The sequence below is a fragment of the Cyrtonyx montezumae genome, unplaced genomic scaffold (assembly GCF_038088225.1).
Source record: "Cyrtonyx montezumae isolate F1298 unplaced genomic scaffold, pur_monq_1.0 scaffold_3, whole genome shotgun sequence".
NCBI lineage: Eukaryota > Metazoa > Chordata > Aves > Galliformes > Odontophoridae > Cyrtonyx > Cyrtonyx montezumae.
This window is the reverse complement of record NW_027072034.1, coordinates 72,363,750-72,384,455: the sequence shown is the minus strand read 5'-3', so window position 1 is coordinate 72,384,455 and position 20,706 is coordinate 72,363,750. Positions and strand designations below refer to the sequence as shown.

At 45.1% G+C, this 20,706-nt stretch overlaps 1 protein-coding gene across 6 annotated transcripts in view; it reads left to right on the top strand.

Annotated features, from left to right (window-relative positions):
- Positions 1-6,888: 6,888 nt before the first annotated feature.
- ILDR2 (immunoglobulin like domain containing receptor 2) overlaps positions 6,889-20,706 on the top strand; it is a 34,893-nt gene continuing 21,075 nt past the window's right edge. Inside the window, exons 1-3 of one of the 6 annotated variants that reach the window (XM_065741910.1) lie at positions 6,889-6,941; positions 15,926-16,258; positions 16,754-16,873. In XM_065741910.1, coding sequence (XP_065597982.1) covers positions 6,899-6,941; positions 15,926-16,258; positions 16,754-16,873 — 496 coding nt within the window. In that variant the 5' untranslated portion in view covers positions 6,889-6,898. Of the gene's footprint in view, positions 6,942-8,116; positions 8,255-8,499; positions 8,657-9,488; positions 9,909-15,925; positions 16,259-16,753; positions 16,874-20,706 lie in introns of those variants that run through there. The other 5 variants (XM_065741911.1, XM_065741909.1, XM_065741906.1 and 2 more) reach the window with 5 other exon arrangements.

Here is a 20,706-nt window from a genome sequence, read left to right as displayed (position 1 = left end):
GAGCCTGTGGTGATAGGACAAGCGGAAATGGTTTCAAACTAAAAGATTTAGAGCGAATATAAGGAAGAAATTTATTACAATAAGGGTGGTGAGAAGCAGGAACTGGTTTTCCAGAGAGGTGGATGCCCCATCCCTGGAGACACCCAAGGTCAGGCACCTGATGGAGCTGGAGGTGTCCCTGTTCGTTGCAGGAGAGTTGGACTGGATGACCTTTAAGGATAAAACCGTTCTATGATGCTGTCTGTTACAAAACTGAGACATCTGTATAGACTCTTGTGGGTTTTTGTTTGTTTGTTTGTTTTGATATATCTCATCGAGTACCTGATACTTGTTTCATTGAAAATTTGCATGCTGAGCCACGGTTCAAATAAGATAAAAGCTGGAAACAATCAGATGTATATCATCATGGTGAGCAGCATGAGTTGCTTCCTCCCTTAAGCCTTCTATTGATCTCTCTCAAAGTACTTGTCACTGGCCAGAATAAATTAAAAACTAAAAGGAAATTAACAGAGCAACAACCACAATTAACTGTAGAAGAAAATTTTAATCTGTTACCAGAAGGGATTGTGAAATATGATTGCCTGCAATGGAAGACTGTAAGTTTGATCTGAAGCAGGGTAACTGAAATGGCAGTGTCAGCATAAGATCTGATTAAGTTCTAGCCAGATTTTTCTTCTCCTAGGTGTGTGATGTCTGCCACATTGCTTGCTGTTCCCTTTACCTATGGGGACCACCTTGATGGGGAATCATCTTCAGGATGTGGTTGCAGTTCCTGCATAGCCTGCGTGGTGTAGCAGAACAAGAGCCAGCTCACTGCTTCTCATGCAGCCAACTTAACTGAAGGTGTCCCAGAAATCTCAATAAAAATGTAGCTCTGGCTTGGAAGATTCCTTCCAATCTTCTACCACGGAGTGAATTTACTGTAAACCTAGACACAAGGATCAAAAATACTTCTAAAGACTTCCATGTGTTTCCAAAGGACAACTTTGCCTTTTCCCCTCAGTGTAGCTTCTTTCTTTATCTTCTGTCTAGGTAACTGAGTCTGTTTAGCTTGAAAGGAGGTAACTGCTGTCTAGGCTTAAATCTTTAACTTAGCTAATTGCGTTTGTCACTGCCGGAACTGCTGGCAGATAAGGTCAGATCAGATTGCTTTTGCATCTCACTGGTGGCTGGTTTCTCTGACGGTTAAAAAAAGCGGATGCAGTTCAGTCTTCTGGAGGCTCTTATATCTTGTTCAAATCCAATTAAACAGTTTATGTTATGCTGTTTGTGAACCACTGAATGGGTTTGCTCTTAAATTTATGGGAAGAGCCAATGACATTACTAAAAACATATAAAATCTTGATGTGAATTTAACGAGAATAACTTTTTAAAGTCACTATCACTCTTGTGCAAAATCATTTATACCTCAGACTAGTTCCTGATATATTAATACTAAATGTCTCAAGTGAGACTGCAAGAAATAACTCATCTTTTAAATACAAACTTTTGCAGAATCTAGCTTTTTAGCCCCAAAGGTGAATATTTCTTTTGTATTACTGTGTGAGTGTTGCTAGAAGTGAACCTGTGCACATTTGCTTTCGTTTCTTTCACAGTGTGCTTTTCTCTCGTGCAGCTTTGTGACCCACCCTTTAACAGTCCATCCTTTTAAAAAATTCAGATAATGTGTGCATCAACTCTGAAAAGGACAAGGTTGCAGTAATAGCACTCCTAGGGCCACATGTGTGGTTGAAAAATAAAATGAATAAGCAACAAGGAGGGAAAGGTTTTTCCTACATAAGGTTAAGGAAGAGAAAAAAAAGAGGGCAGAGATCATCTTTGGAGCACAGTGTCATCAGTGTTCCTAGCCCTGGCCCTGGGAAAATCTCCCTGTGATTGAACTAGAAACTCATGTTTTAAGTATGCAGTTGCCTGCTGTTTAACTTAGCTGGCAGAAGAGGCCTTTAAAGCATTTATGCTGATTTGTAAATAATTTTTGCAGCATTGGGGCCGTTCCAGGGGATAGAAGCAAGCGTTGTGCCAATGTTTATACGTTACTTTTTCACTAACTACTTAATTCAGTGAAATTACTCAATATACCAACACCTGACTATTAGATCTCTGGCTTGGAAATCCAGCTCCAGAACTGGAGACCTGTGCTTTCCCATCCATGTATGTATTACATGTCTCAAAAAATTGCATGTCACAAAATATGGTCAGTGTACACTGAAAAACTGTCAGGAACTTTGTTGCCACTAATGCTGCTTCATTCATTCAGGATTTGTGGCAATGACCTTCTTTCCAAGAAACCTCTTACAGCAGTTTATCAGAAGGATGAACAAAGTTATTCTAAAACAACATGGCAGCAATTCCATTTAATGTTGCCCAGTGATCCACTACACTGGGTCTTGAGCACGTTCCTCTAAAGTGAAATGTTTGGTGTTTATAATAGGGGAATCAGACAAGATCCAGTAGCATGCTTCTCCTGGGGTCTTACCTCCACCACCTGGCTCCCGGGGCACATCACCTCCTTATTCCTGTTTTCCCACACTTGTTCCTTCCCAAATCACCTAGCTACTTCACTTTCTCTCCTTTGATTCTTCCCCTAAGCACCCCACAGCAAGTCCTGTTCAATTCTGAAACGCTCTTTTTCTGCTTATTCCTAGTATGCAGCCTCTCTCAGTCCAAAAGTTGATGTGGTGTGGACTTGATAGATTTCATGCCTGAACCCTGGGACTGGATCTGCTCGGGTTCAGACAAGTAGTCCCTTCCCTTTTTTTTTAATCTGTGTTTCCACCTGCTGTTGTGTCCCTGTGCTCTGCTGGACTTGTGCAGGGGGACTTCAGTGAGCTGATGGCTTTTGTGACGGGCCAGGGAGCAGTCTGGGTAGGGTATTATTTGGCTATGCCCATGACATTATCTATCTGCAACTGCCCTGTGGGTGTGCAGGTGAACTTTTACCACATAATTTTGCAGTTTGTCTTCCTCAACCTGGTTACAGAGATTTTAGATTTATGTTCTTCTTCGTGGTGAGTGATAGAGAAAGGTGACTTTGGTTTTCTAGCCCAATAATTGTTATTGTTTCATATGTAATGCTTGTGCATTTCAGGAATCATAATAATAAACTGCAAGCTTCCCCTTCCCCAGACAATGGCTTACAGTAAGCTATAGAAGCTTTCTCTTGGTCTCACTCCTGACCTAATGAATCTTGAGTTTCTTTCTGAATACTGTCTCAACTGCAAAAGAAGCCATTCATCTCAGCTGTGTGACTGGGGATGTAACTTTGAACATCTCACAGTCAGGAGGCCTTTTTACAAACAGGCCCTGCCTGTCTTTGCAGGGATCAGAGTGAATGTCCTAGATCAGGCTTTGTGGTGATACTGGCATCTTTTTTCCCTGTTTCTGAGGGGGCTCAAGTGGATGCTGCTATGCTTCTGTCCGCTCTCCAGAAATATTAGCATTTGAGCTGGGAATTGCCTGGCATCAGGTCATATGACTATGGGATGCATGGGACTTGCCAGTAATCTGCTGTATCCCCTCTGACCAGGTTGTCCCAGAAGCACTCAACCCTTAACTGTCAACCAGCTGTCCATGAGGGCTGCAGCTGCAACCCTTCCATGCCATATATTGCACATATCTTGAATGTCATGCCTCCAGTGAAATCAACAACTTGTTCCAGTATCCTAGACAAATCCTTTATATCTGATAAGACCACAGCTAAGCTTTCAGGTGGTTAGCAGGGACCTGACTGGGACAACCCACATGTATGTGAGCCTTACCTCTGGTGCTTTTTTACACCTTCATGCTCAGGACAGTCTGAGCATATAGAGAAGCAGAAATCTAACTGCACTGACTTTTAAATTACATGTGTACTTTTGGTCTCCGGTTCCTGTTGAATGAGGGGTTTTATAACTATAGTTCTACAGTTAGGTACTAAAAATTTTCCAAAGCCTTCTTTTGGATTTGGCCTTACATAGAGTGACATGGGTGATTACAGACCTGTCAGACTGACAGGGATCCCAGGCAAAAGAAGAGAATCACTGACACAGGAGTTGCTTCAATAATGAATGGAAAAAAACTAATGTAATTAATGTCAATCAAATGGATTTGAAGAAAATATTTTTTGTCACATTTGTTTCTAATTGCATCAAAGAGATATTAAGTGTGGTTACTAAATGTAATGCATTCAGACACATTTGAGGCACCTAACTCGACCATGTAACACTAAATCAAGGAAAAAGAATGATCTAGAGACAATCTGGTCCCCAGTAAATAAGTTAAAACAGAGCAAAATGTCCATCCATCAAACTGGGTGTCTCCATGTGATGCCATGTTAAAAGGACTAACAGTGCAATCACTGGAAGGATAAACAAAGAAATATCAGGCAGTGGTGATGATGACATAGTATTTCTGCTTTCTTACTTTCAGCAGCTGTGCCTGGGGTGCTCTCTCCAGCTCTGGCATTAGCTTCAGAGTATAGAAAAATACCAAATCTGTTGAACTTTCAGAGAGAGCGTTAAATGGCGCTTTGATCACAGTCATTGCCTTTATCAGAAATCCTTTAAGAAGAGCCTTCCATTTGGAATGGCACTCTTAGAAGCTGAAGTTAGACAAAATTAGGGACAGGATGAAGTCCCTCAGAACCAAAAGTAGTTTGTAGTTCTTTTTCTAACAGATACGCTGTAGTTCAAACAGGATGTAGTGATCACAAAGTGATCTGGCCTATTTTATTAAGAAAGTTGGATTAAACAGTCACAGAAGTCCATTTTGTGAATTCCAGCTTCGACCTGGTGTAGAGAACCTGCTTTGGCAGGGGGGTTGGACTTGATCTCTTGAGGTCCCTTCCAACCCCTAGGATTCTATGATTCTATGATTCTATGAAGGCATTTGTGTTGTCACAGTTTATCTATGGCCAACAATCACAGACAGTTTAACAATTTGTTATCTTCTTGGCTCTCTCTGTAGCTATGCAATAAGAGTGTGTCTTATTCCTATTCTGTGTATTTTTGAGTTTAGTGACATGCAAAAGATTACGAGCTGGGAGTATGTACCTGCATACTAACCTCACAAAACATTACAGCTCATTTACACTTATTGTTTTTCTTATGTGAAAATTTCAGGTTCCCTTTCAAAGTGCAGCAGAGGTACACCATGTCTAAGAAAGAATTGGGAGCAGCTTATATTATATATAAACTTATAATATATAAACTTATATGGAGTGAAAATTACTGAAAGAGGTTTGTTTTCTTTTTTATAGTGCTGAATTTATATTATAGAAATCAAGGCTCATTAGAATGAGAAAATAAAGCTTCCCCATTAAATATTTTGAATGTTAGTTGGTACAAATGGCATGGCTAAGAAGGAAAGCAGTTTATATTTCACCCACTTCTGATGTTAATGGGAAGTTAAAGTTCCGTATTATTGTGCAACTGTATGTATCCAGGCAGTTGAGAAACTGAAAACCAAAATGTACAGAGAGAGTGCGTGTATTTCAGTGATGTCTTGCTGTGAAGCTATCAGCACTTAACACGAGACTCTGGAGAAACGAAGAAATTGAGGAGAAGTTTTAATTAGTAACTATTCTGAAAAAACTCGGTAAATGCTCTGATTTGATGATGTATCATGTAATAGCTTCTGCAGTGTGCTGGTCTCAGTACTAAATCAAGTGAACAGTGCCTAATGGCTGAATCTAGTACAACATCCCAGAAAGCTGTCGAAATCACTGTTTCTATGGAAATTCCTACCATAGAAATCCAGGGGACTGAATGGACGTGCACGAAGAAAAGCGCTCTCATGCAACATGTCAGGTTTTCCGGTATGTTGCTGGGATGGATCATTCTGAGCAAAGTGCTGGCATGTGTCATTCCAGATGCTGGAAACATTAAAAAGCTGACTGCTTATCAACAGAGGAAACGACCCTAAAGACTGGTACTGGAAGATCAAAGGAGGAAGGGGAATTAAGTAGTTGGCCAGGGGACAGAAGAGCTATGGTTAACAGCAGCATGAGTAACAAGAAGAGAATTTGTTTCTGTATTGTTCAGCTATGTTTTCACGATACCATTGTTTGCGGAACTGCTGCAAGTAGTGTCGAGGCATCCTTCCTATCGGTGTTGTAGAGTGGTCACTCTCAGGCTACATTTTTCAGGACAGGAATGGGGAAGTTGGTCATCCATTATCAAGGCTGGAGGGGGGTGAAGATTGAAGCCTAAGATATGCTTTTTCTTCAGAGCACAGGTAATCCCTGCAGTGGGTTGAAGCGATCTGGCTAATTCCTTAGGAATTCACCTGCTGTCTGAAGGTGAAATGAGGCTAAACTGTGCAACTTTCTGTCTCCAAGAACAGGCTAAAATGAAGGGCAACATCCCTACATTATCTGCCAGTTCAGATGTTGTCATTTTTAGATCAAGGGTTTACGGAGATCCGGAACATCTGTTCAAGACTCAGGCATCCATCGTACGTGTGTATATACAAATGACAGCTCACGTTACATTAAAAAGAACCGTACACCATGTTTTAGTATATGAACATTTCAAAACAGCTATAAAACCGACGTTACATGCAAAACAATGGTGCTTCCATGTATTGAAAATCTTTCCTTCCTTTGTTGTGAGTCAAAAGTGTAGCTAAGCTGTTGTATATGCCAAATTTATTTGGAAAAGCTGGAGTCCTAACAATAGTGACACATGAGAGATTGTGCTACTCCCAGCTTTAAACGTATGAGATAATTCCAGATCAACATTGTCTCAGGAAACTGGATCGGCCTCCTGCCCAATTAAGTCATAAAAAGGCAACTTGAAACATTGAGGGTTATTAGGAAAAATGCTTGAGGGAGGGAGGAAGTGAAATGCTAGCTTCATGTTCACTTTTAAGGAGCCCATACAAACTTTCATGAATTACATGGCAAATGCATTTAATCCTGATGAGATGGACCCTCAGATTATCTGAGTCATCATGGTATCCATGTGAGTCTTCTTGATTCTGTGTATTTCCTGAGTCTGAAGTTGTGGCCCTAAGAAGAGTTCCTACTTTGCCTTTCACCTGCAAGTATGCAGGAAGGCCATCGGGTGTCTGGTCCCTGTAGGCTGAAGGAGAGCAGTCCCGAGCACTGGGCCTATGTGCCTTATTTAGCATGGAAGAGTCTCAGTTCTTCATCGTGGCCTTTAGCTAACACTGCAAAGCAATTAAACTCGTACTGGGAGGCGTTTGAGGCCAGGTTGGAAGGGTCCCTGGGCAGCCTGCTCTGGTGGGTGGCAGCCCAGGGGATTAGGGATAGGTTGGGTTTTGAGGTCTCTTCCAACCCAAACCATTCTGTGATGTTTTGGATTCTATGATGTATCAGGTCAGAGGGACCTTCTGACCCCCAACAGATTGGAACACTATTTGGGCATGGGTGTGTATTTCATTATAAGCAACACTGAATAAAAACAAACTACGTGGAAAGTATCTTTAAATAACATTGAGTTGCTGGGAATAAAGCACTTAAAAACAGGCTGTGCCTGGGGATCATCTCCTCGCCCCATTCCAATTCAACTACATCAACAGAAGGACTACAACTATTCAGAAAAACAACCCAAATGTTTCAGCATGGCTTTTATCATAGCAAATGTGTCGTTTTGCTTCTTCACTTGGAAATCAGGGATCTATTTCTATTTGCTGTTTTTGAAAAAAGTGTGTTTTGCCTGCAGAATCTGAAAGGTATGCAACTGGTAAACACCTGCTGGAAGTATATCTTAGGGTCGTACTGTGGGCACCACTTGCACCCTGCCCTTAGTGGAGGGCACACCCAGCACCAACCCCTCTGGGCCCAACACAGCGCTGGAAAATCAGCACCGATTGTGTTCTTTGGTACATTCCGGAGGAGTGGAGGCTGAAGGCTGCTCCCTGCTCCCACGTGGATCTTCGACATCCACAGAATCCAAACTCTGCTTCCAAATGCAAGCTGAGCCCCTGAAAGAAGTACAGAGTGTACGCATCTGGGCCCGTGTTGGTCAGGGCTGTTCCATGGCACAGCAACATCCACCGTTCAGACAGTCGACATCAAGCAACTTCCACTTGGCAGCTCCCCCCTGAAAACTTCCAGCCCCGTCCAACATCGTGTTGGCACCAACACCCAGCGCCCCACGGCTCAGATGTCGGTCTCTAACAGCCAGAACACCTCCTCCTCGCGTAAAGTTGGATCTCCTCTCTTGATCTAAAATCGCAGCGATTGGTTACGGTGACAAGTGGAAGCCCCAGGGAAACGCGGCGCTGCAACCGTCTGTTCTCGTTTCCCGAGGTACGCGCGGTTAATTCGGGGCCACGGATGATGGGAGCGGACATTTTTAGCAGCGAAGCCGCGGGCGCGGGGAGTTGAGGAGCAGCGCTGCAGGGAGCTCCTTGCAACCGACCGCCGCTTCCCTCGGCCCCAGCCCCGCGGATCCGCGCCCCCCGCCCGCGCTGTCCCCGCCCGGTCCGGCCCCGCGAGGCGGCCCCCAGCCGGCAGCCCGCGGCGGGGGAGGAGCGGAGCGGAGCGGAGCGGAGCCGAGCGCGGCCACGCGACGCGGCCTCGCCGCTGGCTCCGGGCTGCCCGGGATAGTCCCGGGTCTCTCCCGCCGCCCCGCGGCATGCTCGCCCGGCCCGGCCAGCGGGAAGATGGGTGGGCGCCTCCTGGGCTGCGTCGTGCTGCTGTGGCTCGCAGGTGAGAGCGGCGCCGCGCGGCCGAGCGCGGAGGGGCCCGGGGGCCGTCCCGCGGGGCAGTTTGCGGAGACTTGGCCGGGAGGGCGCGGGGCCGGCTCGGGGTGCGAGGGTCGGCTGCCGCCGCGGGGAGAGAGAGGAGCGCGGCGGCGGCGGCGGCGGCGGGAGCCCGGGGGGGCCGCAGTGTCCTTGGCTGCGAGCGGTGGGGACGGCGGCCGGGAATAATTGGATGAACTTCTCCTCGGCCCGGCGGGGTGCGGGACGAGAGCCCTGCCCTCCGCCTCCAGCGCGACTGTGCCCTGGCCTCCGAGCGCCGGACGGGACCCCGTGCCCCTGCCCCGGACCCAGGGCGACGGGCGCGGGGGAGCAGAGGGGCTCCGGCGTTGGAAAAGGGCCGGGAAGGGGCTGCGAAGGGTCGGGGAGGACAGAGAGGAGAGGGCGGAGGGCAGCGCTCTGCCCGCTCCGAGCCGGGCACAGGAGGCTGCGGCAGGCTGGCTGCTGGGGAGGCGAAGGAGCGAGAGCGCTCCCGATTTCACACCGGTATTTCACACCGCCGCTGTGTATCCCACAGAAAAGACCTCGGGCTCTTCCTCTTCAGATTTAGGATTCGCAGGCGGTAAATTCGGCTTTTAGTCATAACACCTCTCTCCCACCGCCCACCCACCTCTTCCCTTGCTCTCTGGCTCTGAGTCATCCCCTGCCTGCCTGCTGCTCCCTCCCAGCTCTCCGCGGCCTCAGCTGGGGCCTCGCAGCTCCCGGCCCGTCGCCCCCCCCTTCTGCTTCCCTCCCCTCCACATGGCCACTTCCGAGTGTCCCCCAGTCGAGCTCTTCAGTGCTCGCCGTAGCTACTGATAAACAGCATCCAGGGGCACACAAGACGTGACTTCACGTTCCTCCCTCTCCTTAAAGAGCTTCGTTATCTGCAAACGTCTGGCTAGATCAGGACCTCTCCATCAGCCTGCTGACACCTTTCCCCGCCATTGAAGGCAGCCTCTGCTCGGAGCCCGCCGGGTCTGTACGGAGCAGGAGGGCTCCCGGGCTCCCCGGTCCGCCAGGCAGGCAACAGGTTACTGCACAGGGTTGGAGCAGGCACCGTGCTTTGCTCAGCCAAGAGCAAGCAAATAAGCAAAGGGCTATGTGTGTATGCGTGCACAGGCAAGGGAGAGAGGCTGGCAAACACGGATTCAGGATTGACGGATGGCTGTGCAAAGGAATGAGAGGTCTGGCTCGAGTTGAGAGTCTGCACCTCGCTGGAAGTAGCTGTGCTCCGACATAGAGGAGTGGGGGTGGGAGCTTGAGGCTGGGAGAGCGGGACGGGGAGACAAAAGGGAGTGAGGGAGAGGGAGGTCTCACCCCATCACTCTCCTCCCCCCGTCGAGATGGGCTGAGAAATTCCCAATCGGCTTTCGTAGCTCCTTCCCCCCGCCCCCCCAGCGACTGTTCTTTTTCTGTCCGCCCTTTGTAGTTAGTTTTTAGCTCTTGCATTTATCTTTTGTCATCTTTTGTCTTCTTTTGCACATTGTGATTTTCTTACTGCAAGCTCAAAAAATCCCGTGTAAAGTGCAGTGGGTTTGGTTGGGCTTCCCTCCTGTATAGTCATTTTTTTCCCCAGTAACTTAGTGGCTCAGTACCTGTTTACTTCTCTGTGCAGAAGGGCCACTGCAATGCTATACTGTAACACAAGGGTATTTCCCACTCTTATTTTGCCAGCCACAGTTCAGAAGGGGCTGGAGCATGCTATGCAAACCCTTCCCTGGCCTACAGAGCAACCTCCCTGCCACGTGACACGCAGTCTTCGGTATTTCAGGGCTATGGACTTCTCCAGTGAAGTCGGGAGCACGGGACATCAGGGTTGACAGCACCACAGGGAATGGGAATGAGTAAAGAAATCTGAGTCTACTGTAGCCAGTATGCAGAGCCTGAGCTGTATCCCATGTGGAGAATTTTCATATTGAGGTTCTGTGATGTGAGTGCTGCTTCTGCTTTCCTGTGACTTTTGTTTTGCTCCATTCCAGGTTAAGCAGTCTGGGAAAAGCTGTTTTGCTTTGGAACTGTGTAAAGTGCTGCAAGCTGACCTATTTAGGCATTGTTTCCTGCTGGCTATAGAAGTTGGCAATTAGTGGCCATGGAGCTAAGAACATGAGTCTGATAGCAGATAGAACAAGATGTGCAATGCATTTCCCATAAACCACTCAATCTGATGGTAGTGGCTTTGCTGGTTGATTGCATGAATTTTGCTGGTTAACTGCGCAGTGTAATCCTGCCTGAGTTGACAGGAGTCAGTACAGCACAGTTTTACTGGTCGCAGTGGCTCTCCATTCATGTGCTTGCATCTCTGCGTATCATCTCTGATTCTCAGAATCCAGACTTTCTGATTTAGCCTGGATCCACATTTGAAAGCATTGTCTGTGTTCAGCAGTGGGGGAGAGAGCACTTCTAGCTGATGTGCAGTAGTCAAGGAACGATGAAGAGAATCATAGAATCATAAAGGTTAGAGAAGACCACTAAGATAGTCTAATCCAAACTGCCATCCTGTGCCCACTAACCGCATTGCTCAGTGCCATGTTTATCCTTTTCCTGAGCACCCCCAGGGATGATGACTCTTCTGTCTCCCTGGGCAGCCTGTGTCAGTGCCTCACTACTCCTTCTGAGAAGAAATTTTCTTGATATCCAACTTAAGGGATCTAGTATCCTTTTGTCCAGTAGTGTATTTTGTGTGGGGAAGTGATACAAATTAGCTTAGGAGTGGTGTCTCTTTCCTATGGACTTCGCTTTTCTGCCAAAGCCCTGAACTGTAAACTAGGAGTAGTTTTAATGAGGTGCCTGGTTTAGGGCCCAAGGTCCTTCTCCTGGTTGCACCTCTGGTACTCATATCAGTAAAGGTGCCTAAGATTGTGGGGTGTCATTCTGTAGTTTCTCAGCATCAGCCCTGCTGCCGATTCAAATGTGGGCCAGATAACGGCAAAGAAAGAGATGTGATTAATACACAGATAAGGTGCTGACCTGACAAATTATGTGTACAGCCTTCTCTTGGGGTTGACTCTTATATGCTAGAAGGATGCAGACACATTACCTTGAACTACAGTATTTGGCTTTGTCATTATTTACAGAGATGAGTGCTTCAGATTGGCTGTATTCTATTCATAAAGGCTAGCTTAAGGCTGGGTAATGAAGCTGAATCTTCCTGGGAACCATCTCACCTTGGGGAAGTATAGTCTTTTTAAGTCTGAAGGACAACTGAAAGGAAGAACCAAAGCTTGCACCTCTCAATTACCCTTCCTTTTTTTCTGACTTGTGGAAGGTGCTTAGGAAGATCAGGCTCACGAGATTCAAATATGCCCATATGGATACCCCCCTCTATAATCACTTCCTGGAGTTTTCTTTAATCAGCAGTAAAATGTGTTAGTAATTGATGTATATAATGTTGACTGTGTAGTCTGCACACGTAATCTAAGGATAGTGTGAGGATACAGTCAGAGGAAAATATGGATACAAATAGATTCTGACTTTCTGATGGTCAGGATATCTGTGTTTTTAAGGTGTACTTGATTAATATTTGCAGAACTTTTCTGGGGATTTAGGGGAGAAAGAAAAAGAGGAATAAAATAGTCACATGGTGCTGTGGCTCCCATGAGCTTGATTTCACTTGTGAAAGTTCAAACATTTTGAAATTCACAGTAAACAGGTTGGCTCTCTGAAGTGTAAGCATTTTGTTTCTGTAATGATTTTGAAATAATGGCTCATCTTGCTCTGCCCATGTTTATCAAAACACAGCAGAGCACAGCTCCATTTCTTTTTAATCCTGCTAATATTAAACTCGACAGAGCCACTGCAATCTGCTGTCACCAAGCTTGTCATCCTTATTCATATCTTTGACTGTTTTTGTGCTCTGCTATGTAAGCAGCCCAGATTTCTGTCCTGAGGCTTCTAGCATCTTGGATAGTCTCTTTATGATCGTTGAGCTCAGCAATTGCTTCTTGAGTTTGAGGAATTCCTAAGGAGGCTTCTATACCGTGTGTGCACAGACATCTGTGGTAGGTGCAGAGCTGCCATCTTGTCACCAGGCAGCCTGGGGTCCTGCTGTCCTTTTGCTGGGTGTTGTTACAGCAGCGATGTATTGTGTGAATAGATTTAGATGCTCTTTTTGTTGGGTTTTTTTTTTTTGGCAGAGGAAGTAACAGGTGTATAATTTCCCAGTCCAACCCTATGTAATTATATACAATTTGACTCAAATAGATCGAGAGTTTCCACTGGTCTGGTCTCTGTCTGAGGCACTGTGTTGTTCTCAGGTGCTATTTCTGGAAAAGGTCCGAAATGAATGTTTTACAAGTTAAGAAAGACCTTGGGATAAGATGCAGAAGATGCCAGATAACTTACTGCGCATCTCCCAAATGCTTTTGAATAGAAAAGGAAATCTTGTGTTTTCCCAAAAGCTGCTTGCAAGTTTCTTTTCTCAATATAGACATTCACATGGGAATGGGGTGGGGAAAGTTAGTCAGATGAGAATTTGCTAAAGCTCAGCTAATCATTTATTAAAGCAGTCCCTGGCTCACCAAACTCATTAATCTCATTAACAGGGAAGGAGTTGCTGCAGCACATGGATAGCTGAAAGCACTGTGTTTACTGAGTAGTGTACTTCGTTTACAAGGGAAAAATTTAAATATTCCTTGTGTCAGTGCTTTATCCCTGAAGCTGAAGTAATATGATGAGTCACTTGGTCACCTCATGTCACGTGTTGGCTTTGGCCACAGGCTGCCTGGGGTCAAGTGCAGAGCCGACAGATACATGTCTAGCCTGTACCCGTTCATTTTTTCAAGGTGTCGTGTCTCTTAAATACAGATGCAGCCTGGGAAGCATGGGTCTCTGAAGAGGAAGGAGTAAGATCACATCACCACTTGGATCACCATGAGAACCAAGTGGTGTCGTTCTCCCAGTGCTGCATGGCCCCATGTTTCTGTCCCTCTTGCCCCTGGAAACGAGGCCCAGCAGAAACATTCCAGCTGGTGCTGCTGGAGTTATTTCTGCCTACACCTCAGGCCTCTTCTCCCTGCCTCTGCTGTGGCAGTGTCTTGCTGGGACCTCAACTGTGGTACATGGTGCTCTGGAGAGCACACGCTTAAGCATTTGGATTTGAGTCCAGGCACTTCTAGCAAAACTAGTGACATCTCCTCTGCAATTTCAATATGGCACAAGTGCTATATGTGTAATATCATGCATTCATTACGTGCATAATACAATGTTCTTACAAATGCCATAGCACTCCTGTGCACCACAGACCTTCACTTAGTAGTCCCCAGTGTCACATCCTGCCTACATCAGTAACTCTTTGTTAGTATCAGTGACTACCTCTTCTTTCTGAAGTAAGCTTTCTCCCTAGGGGCTGTCCATATTGTGATTTTTATCTCCCAGCTGCTGTTTGTAGGCTTTGTTGTGATTTGTACTGTGGATGTTGATAATGTTTTGAAATTATATGTGGTATTGGTTTAAGCTTCTCGCTTTCTTTTGGTTATGACTCCTGATCACGAGATATTTGCTTGCTTTTGCTTTTCAGGTCTGCAACTGTCTCCAACTGGACTCTGTCCCTTCGTGCCTACTGTTGTCATTCCTTTGATGTACTTCTCTCTCTGCTTTCAACTATACTGCTTTAGCGTCTTTGTCGTTCTTTCCCTATCCTAAGGACATCTGTCATTTCAGACTCTTTTGCAAGCTCTCTTCCTCTTCAGCGTTTTTTGTGGATGGTATATTTTTGTTGATTCCATTTCCTCTCCTTTTGCATCTTTTTAATCTGCTGTAAGCTGGCTTCAGCCTTCTGAGACTATTTTGACCTAGGCTAAGACACCTTCAGCCCTTCCCAATTAATGTAAACTTCCTTGTTCTGCATAAGCCATCTACTTACCCTAAATCTGCTTTAGCCTTACTCTATTCTCTTATTTTCTGTCATTTGCTCTTCCCTCCTACTGTTTCCTCCCGTAAGGAAGTCTTGCTATGTTCTCAGTTGTGTGTTCTTCCCTAAGCCTCACCTAAGTCCAGCAGTCCCTCATGATGCAATGTAGGTTTCCTCTTCATCCTTCTTCCCTTTAATGTTTCCTTGTGGCTTGTTCTCTTCAGTGTGCTCTGTGCCTCAGGGTATATCCTTGCTGTGCATAGGGATCTGCCACCATACTGAAACTGGTTTCCTTTTTCCACACGAGCTGTCATCATCAGGCCCTGCTGTCCCTCAGGTACAGAGAGTGCCCGTAGGTACAAACTTGTTCCTTCACAGTTCTCCCCTTGCTGCAGGGCTGTTTCTGTGCCTCCACTGCTTGGCTCATCCAGGCTTGGAGGGGTGGCTGCATATGTTTCCAGTGTTGTGTAACTGCTTCCTCAGTCATCCCTGCCTGCAGTGCAGGAGGCCAGGAAGCAAAGAGGGGCATGCGTAGGAGGTTTTGGCCATTTCACTGTGGGTAGATGGAGTAACTTGCTATTCTAAGTGCTCGTTGCTGGCATTGCTCACCATCTCTTGGCTTCTTCTAAAGCTACACAAGGATGTGGCAGCAATCCCATATGTATTTCTTTCCCATGTATCTTCTCTCAGGCCCTAATACAATCAGCTCCAAAATGCAGCTTTTCCATTAGCATGCGTTGAGATCTATCTCCTCCATGGGAATGTGGAAAATGTGGATGCTTGGACCATTTTTCTCCATGCCTCCCACATGGATCAGTTCCTCTCAGTGCCGCACACCAACTGTGGCAGAAGCTATGCTATTTGGATCTACTCTTTCCTGTGTCTCTAGTTTGGCTGAGCTATCAGCATTGTTGAGCACCACTGTACTGAGGGTGGTGCTGCTTGCTGCATGACCTTCAGAGAATAAATGTGATGACACTGAAATTAGGAGAGGGTCAGTTATTCTTCACTAGGATTGGTGTGAACTTGGAACCTGACCCCTTAGCTGACCTTGAAGTGGAATATATCCCTGAAATACCTCTTCCCGACCTATTAAAATGCCATAGAAGTGTGAGTATGCACAACACTATGTTGGTGTCACTACAGAGCATAAGGATACTTTTGTTGAGCGTTCAGTCCTATTGTGCAGTACTTTTCCTTGTGGCTGTTACTTATTCAGGGAGTGAGCTGACAGCCTTTGCTTACATATGCTGAGGAGTATTGCACCCTAGCAAAACTGATGATCATTTCAATTTTGTGCACGTGGGGAGAATGACGACATGACAAAGTGCCATAATCCCCTCTTGAAGCTGTGCCAAGGCATATGACACTAATGTTTTTGTCTTTCAGCTGAAGTGGAAGGACTGCAAGTCACTGTGCCTGAGAAGAAGAAGGTGGCCATGTTGTTTCAGCCTGCTCTGCTTCGCTGCCATTTCTCTACTTCTTCCACCCAACCAGCTGTGGTACAGTGGAGGTATAAATCTTACTGCCAGGACCGGATGGGAGAAGCATTAGGTATGGTAACTTCTGGTTTACAAACAATGAGCAAGAGGAACCTGGACTGGGATCCCTACCTGGACTGTGTGGACAGTAGAAGGACAGTCCGTGTCGTGGCCTCCAAGCAAGGATCTGCCGTCACTATAGGGGACTTCTATAAGGAAAGAGATGTCAGCATTGTCCATGGTAACTTTCCTACTCTGGTGATCTGTGGTGGGGATTGGAAATAAGTCTTGGCAATCTGGAGTACCGGAGGCTGGAAGTAGTTGTTGAGTTAATTCCCTTAGGAAAGGTGTCAGGAGGGGAGCTCTTGTGTGACAGGAATTGAGGATTCAGTCAAGCAGCCCTGGAACCCAAAGGTCATTGATTATCTTTGGTGCTTCACTTTATAGCACAAATACTGTTGGGACCCTGGACCCTACATGGTGGGAAAGGCATAATGATGCTGATTACCTTTTCTGCTCTTGGTACTTGCAGAATGAACTTCTGTGGCACTATCTGTGTCGCCACTTACAGCCACAGAGTCTTGATCTTGTTCCACTTTTTCCTGAGTTCTTGGATGTTCTGGATAAGGTTAACCACCCATCGTAAGGAAATGAATTGGTTTTGAGACTTGAAGGTGGACTCACTTGTTCAATTGGCATTGGAGGGGAACCTTGACTTTTCTTTTTTGACTTTCAGATGCTGACCTTCAGATTGGGAAGCTGATGTGGGGAGACAGTGGGCTCTATTACTGCCTTATTATCACACCAGATGATGTGGAGGGCAAGAATGAAGAATCAGTGGAGCTGCTTGTACTTGGTAAGCTTTCTTGCCAGATTGCATCTTCAGCAGATAGCTCGTGTGTCTTTCCTTCTGCTCTCTTGCTCTCCCTCCACATATCTGTGCACTATATTACTATGGGTGTATAATCTATGTAAAACAGTCCCTAAAGTGCCTTCACCATTGCCTTGCACCTTGTGCAGTCATTCACACCTAGGCAAAGTGGGTGGCAAGTGCTGCCAAACCAGAATAGTAATGTTTACGCCCACGCTGCTCACACATCAAACAGGTGTAAATGACTACAGAAAATGCTGGTCTTGAGGAAGCAAGAACCCTTATTTTTAAGGCATAAAACAATAAACTTGTAGCAAAGTGAACATTTGAGACCAAGTCTTTCCCTCAGAAGACATCAAATCATATGTGTTTGCAGTCTTTTAAGCTTCCCTTGGTCATACTTTTCTGAGCTGTGTGAATGCCAAGGAGCACTGTGTTTATCTGCTTGAGAGTGGCAATTTGGGATATTTTTCTTCCTGTTTACTTGGACTTACACACTTAGAGGTACAGTTTTATGATCACCCCAATCAGGTCTAAGCTAGTACTGCCATTAAAAGGACCTGTCCTCTCTGCAGTATGGGCTGTGTGTGCATCTCTTAGGCCTCCTTGTGCAGTGTGGCCAACAGAATCAGGTTTTTACCTGTTTGCAAGTTGAGCTTTCAGCTATGGCTTCAGCAGTCCAGTTGACTTTATAATTCAAAAGAAAGCACCCATTCCAGCTATAGGAGGAATGCTTAGTGGAGTTGGACTTCTTGGGGGTGTTTGTAGAGTTTGCTTGAGCCAGCTGTAGTACTGTACTGCTCCAGATTTTTCTACTTGCCTTAAGATCTGCTGACACCAGTATATGCTTGACTGGTCAGCATGTTTGTATGAGTTTTTGGGCTCACAGAACGTGCACATCCTGTGAAGGAAACATTAGAAAGCTTGGGCCTGTAGTTCATTGTGATACCTAAAGGCATACAGTAGAACGTGAGACCAACAAGGCTCAGGTGATAATTTGACATTTATGTTTAGAGCTGCAAAATATCACTGCGAAATAAAGCAGATTGAATGGTTTGGGTTAGGGATGGTGCCATCTCCTCTACTCATCCCTTCAGATGTCAGTCAGGTGACAGAATGGATCTCTCAAACAAATGTTAATTCTCTTTTCTAAACCTACACTATGACTATGTGTCATATACTAATTAATACCAGATCCAAGAGTAACCTGTGTTAGTTTGTGTGGGGGTCTCTACCATGTGAAGTTGTAGCTATTAAATAGTCTAAACTGTAACTGTGTGATGGTGGACTGCTGAACTGTGTCCTTTCTTCACCTTTCTTTTGGTGTCTTATCTGCATCTATGATTGTGTTCAGACACCAGTGATGATGCAGTACCATGGTAACGGGAAGAATCTGGTTTTCAGCACGTACGGAAGACTGGGTGGAGGGAGAACAGAGAAATTCCCTTCTCTGAAACTGGCCTCATGATCCCTCTGACTGCACTTCATTGTGTTTATCTTGGGAGAGACATGGAGGTTAGGCTGTGTTATCTTGACTGCATCTCATTTTCTGTTTGTGACAGCCTTTGGGTCTGACCTTGCTTGTTGCACATCCCTCTGCTAAGTTTGGCAGCAGCATAAAGGCATACTCACTATGGGCATACTTTGTTCTGCCTCGTGCTGTTTGGCACAGCTTGTGTGTATTTCTTCTCATGGGTAATGTGTATAGAGGTAACCTTCCAGCTTTCAGAGTGAGTCCAGGTTACCCACCTATCTTCCTTCCTTCACACTGTAGTCTTCTCCTACCTGTACTGGCATTTTTTTCTTCTTTTTCTTTTACTTCTCCCCAGAGGGGAAGGGAGCTAGAGGAAGATGGGGTGGAGAAGGCTGCCAGTGGTGAAATACAATATTCCTTAATATTCTGCAATCTTCTAGGACTTTTTTTTTTTGTGTGTGTGTGTATGATCTCATTGCTCCATGAGATGTTGGTGACTTGCAGAGATAGTGATATAGGTGTAGATTTGAGAACTTGAGTAGTCCTAGGGGATATGTGATAAGAGGGTTTTTTGCTGCTCTTTGAGTGGAACCTGGGTTCTTTGTTAGAGACAGTGGAGCAGCAGAGATAGTGCCTCTTGCAGACTTTGCCCTTCCTACCACACGTTACTGTTTGCTCTGTGCTTGCCATGGTCTTTCAAATGTTATTTACACTGCTTACTTTGTGTGCTTCTGCATGGTTTATGCCTAGATTAGAATTTTGAGTAGATATACGTAATCAGAGTACAGAGACAAAAATCAGAACAGAAAAGAAAACATTTCTGGTTGTTTCTTGGTTTCTTGTTAATGCTAAGATGTAAAGTGCATTTAGGTTAGAGAAAGATGCTGCTTGTCATCATTTAGAAACCTTGAAGGTTGGAGAATCAAAAGGTAGATACTGATTGGTAGTGACAGTACATGAGGAGAAACTTACTGAGATGTAGGGAATGGTGCTTCTACACAGTGAAACACAACATTGAATTTGGTCAAAAGCTGCTTTGTCATAACTTTGGGCCAAATCCCATGCCTGATTAAATTACGATATTCCTTTCTTTTTGTAGAGAAAAAAAATGCTGAGACTCCTGCAATTCTGAGTTTGTTTTGTACTTTTCCAAAGGAGTCTCTGTTGCCAGTTCACCTAGGCCATGATAGGATTGCGTATTGAGCTTTGTCACGTGTACATATCACACTGGCATGTGCACAATCTGGACAGCTATAGGGTAGCATCAGAGAATCCCATGCTCTATCTTCATTTCAAGCCTAGTTCAGAAAAACATGTAAGCGTTTATGTACATCCAATCATACTCAGCAAAGCTGGTAGGATTTATAAAGCATACCTGATGTTAAGCATGTACTTATATACTTTGCTGAAAAAACTGTTCAGTAGATTTTGCTTTGTCAGGGACTTCAACCCTTTATAAGGAAATCAGTGCATGTGAGGGAAAAAGTATAGTAACCTCTGTGCCTCAGGAACAGGAAGAGGGTGAACGTAATGTAGAGAAAGGAAATCATTTCAATTTAAGGTATTATACTTTTATTAAATAAACATTTGTATTTTGGTTTGGAATCTCCAGAGTCTAACCTGCTAGAAATGGTATGAACTCTACTTTTGCTAATTAGTGATTTAGAGCTTAGCAATTGAATAGGAGTCAAACAATGTTTTCCACACTCCTATCTTATTGCTATTTTAGAACTCTTTGCTGACATTACAGCTGGGCTAGTGAATCCATTTGCAACTTCATAGTTTTTTGTTTTTGGTTTTTTTAAACTGATATATGATTAAACCAAAAAAAGCTGAATCCTAAATTTCACAGTCTCTTCACTAGCAGCTGAGTGACCTGGTTCTTGAAACATACACTGCTATTAATCACATCGTTATTCATAGCATTTGTGCACTGCTTTTTATATGAGCATGTCCATGGTCTTTATTAAAATCATTCAGTGCAGCTTTTGTTGAAGGAAATGGCAAGTGCACCAGTGGATGGATGCAGGGTGCCTGGAGTTACCTTCAAATCAGAAGCACAGCATCAGGAGCTTTCCATCCTAGGTGACTCAGCTCACATCAGGAAGCAGTCAAGCTTAATTGCATGGAACCTACTAAGTTTACCTGAGAGACAGAATTTGCACGTCAGGTGCAGGGCACTGCAAAACTCCCTTCCCAGGCAACATGTTACCCTATAGAATAGTGGTGTAAGTGTAGCCAGGTGCAGCAGCTCCCATGAAATGCATAGGTCTATGCAAGCTCAGGAATGTTTTGCATTACAAGACTGTGCATAGTTTAGATGCAGAATGGCTTGGAAGGGACC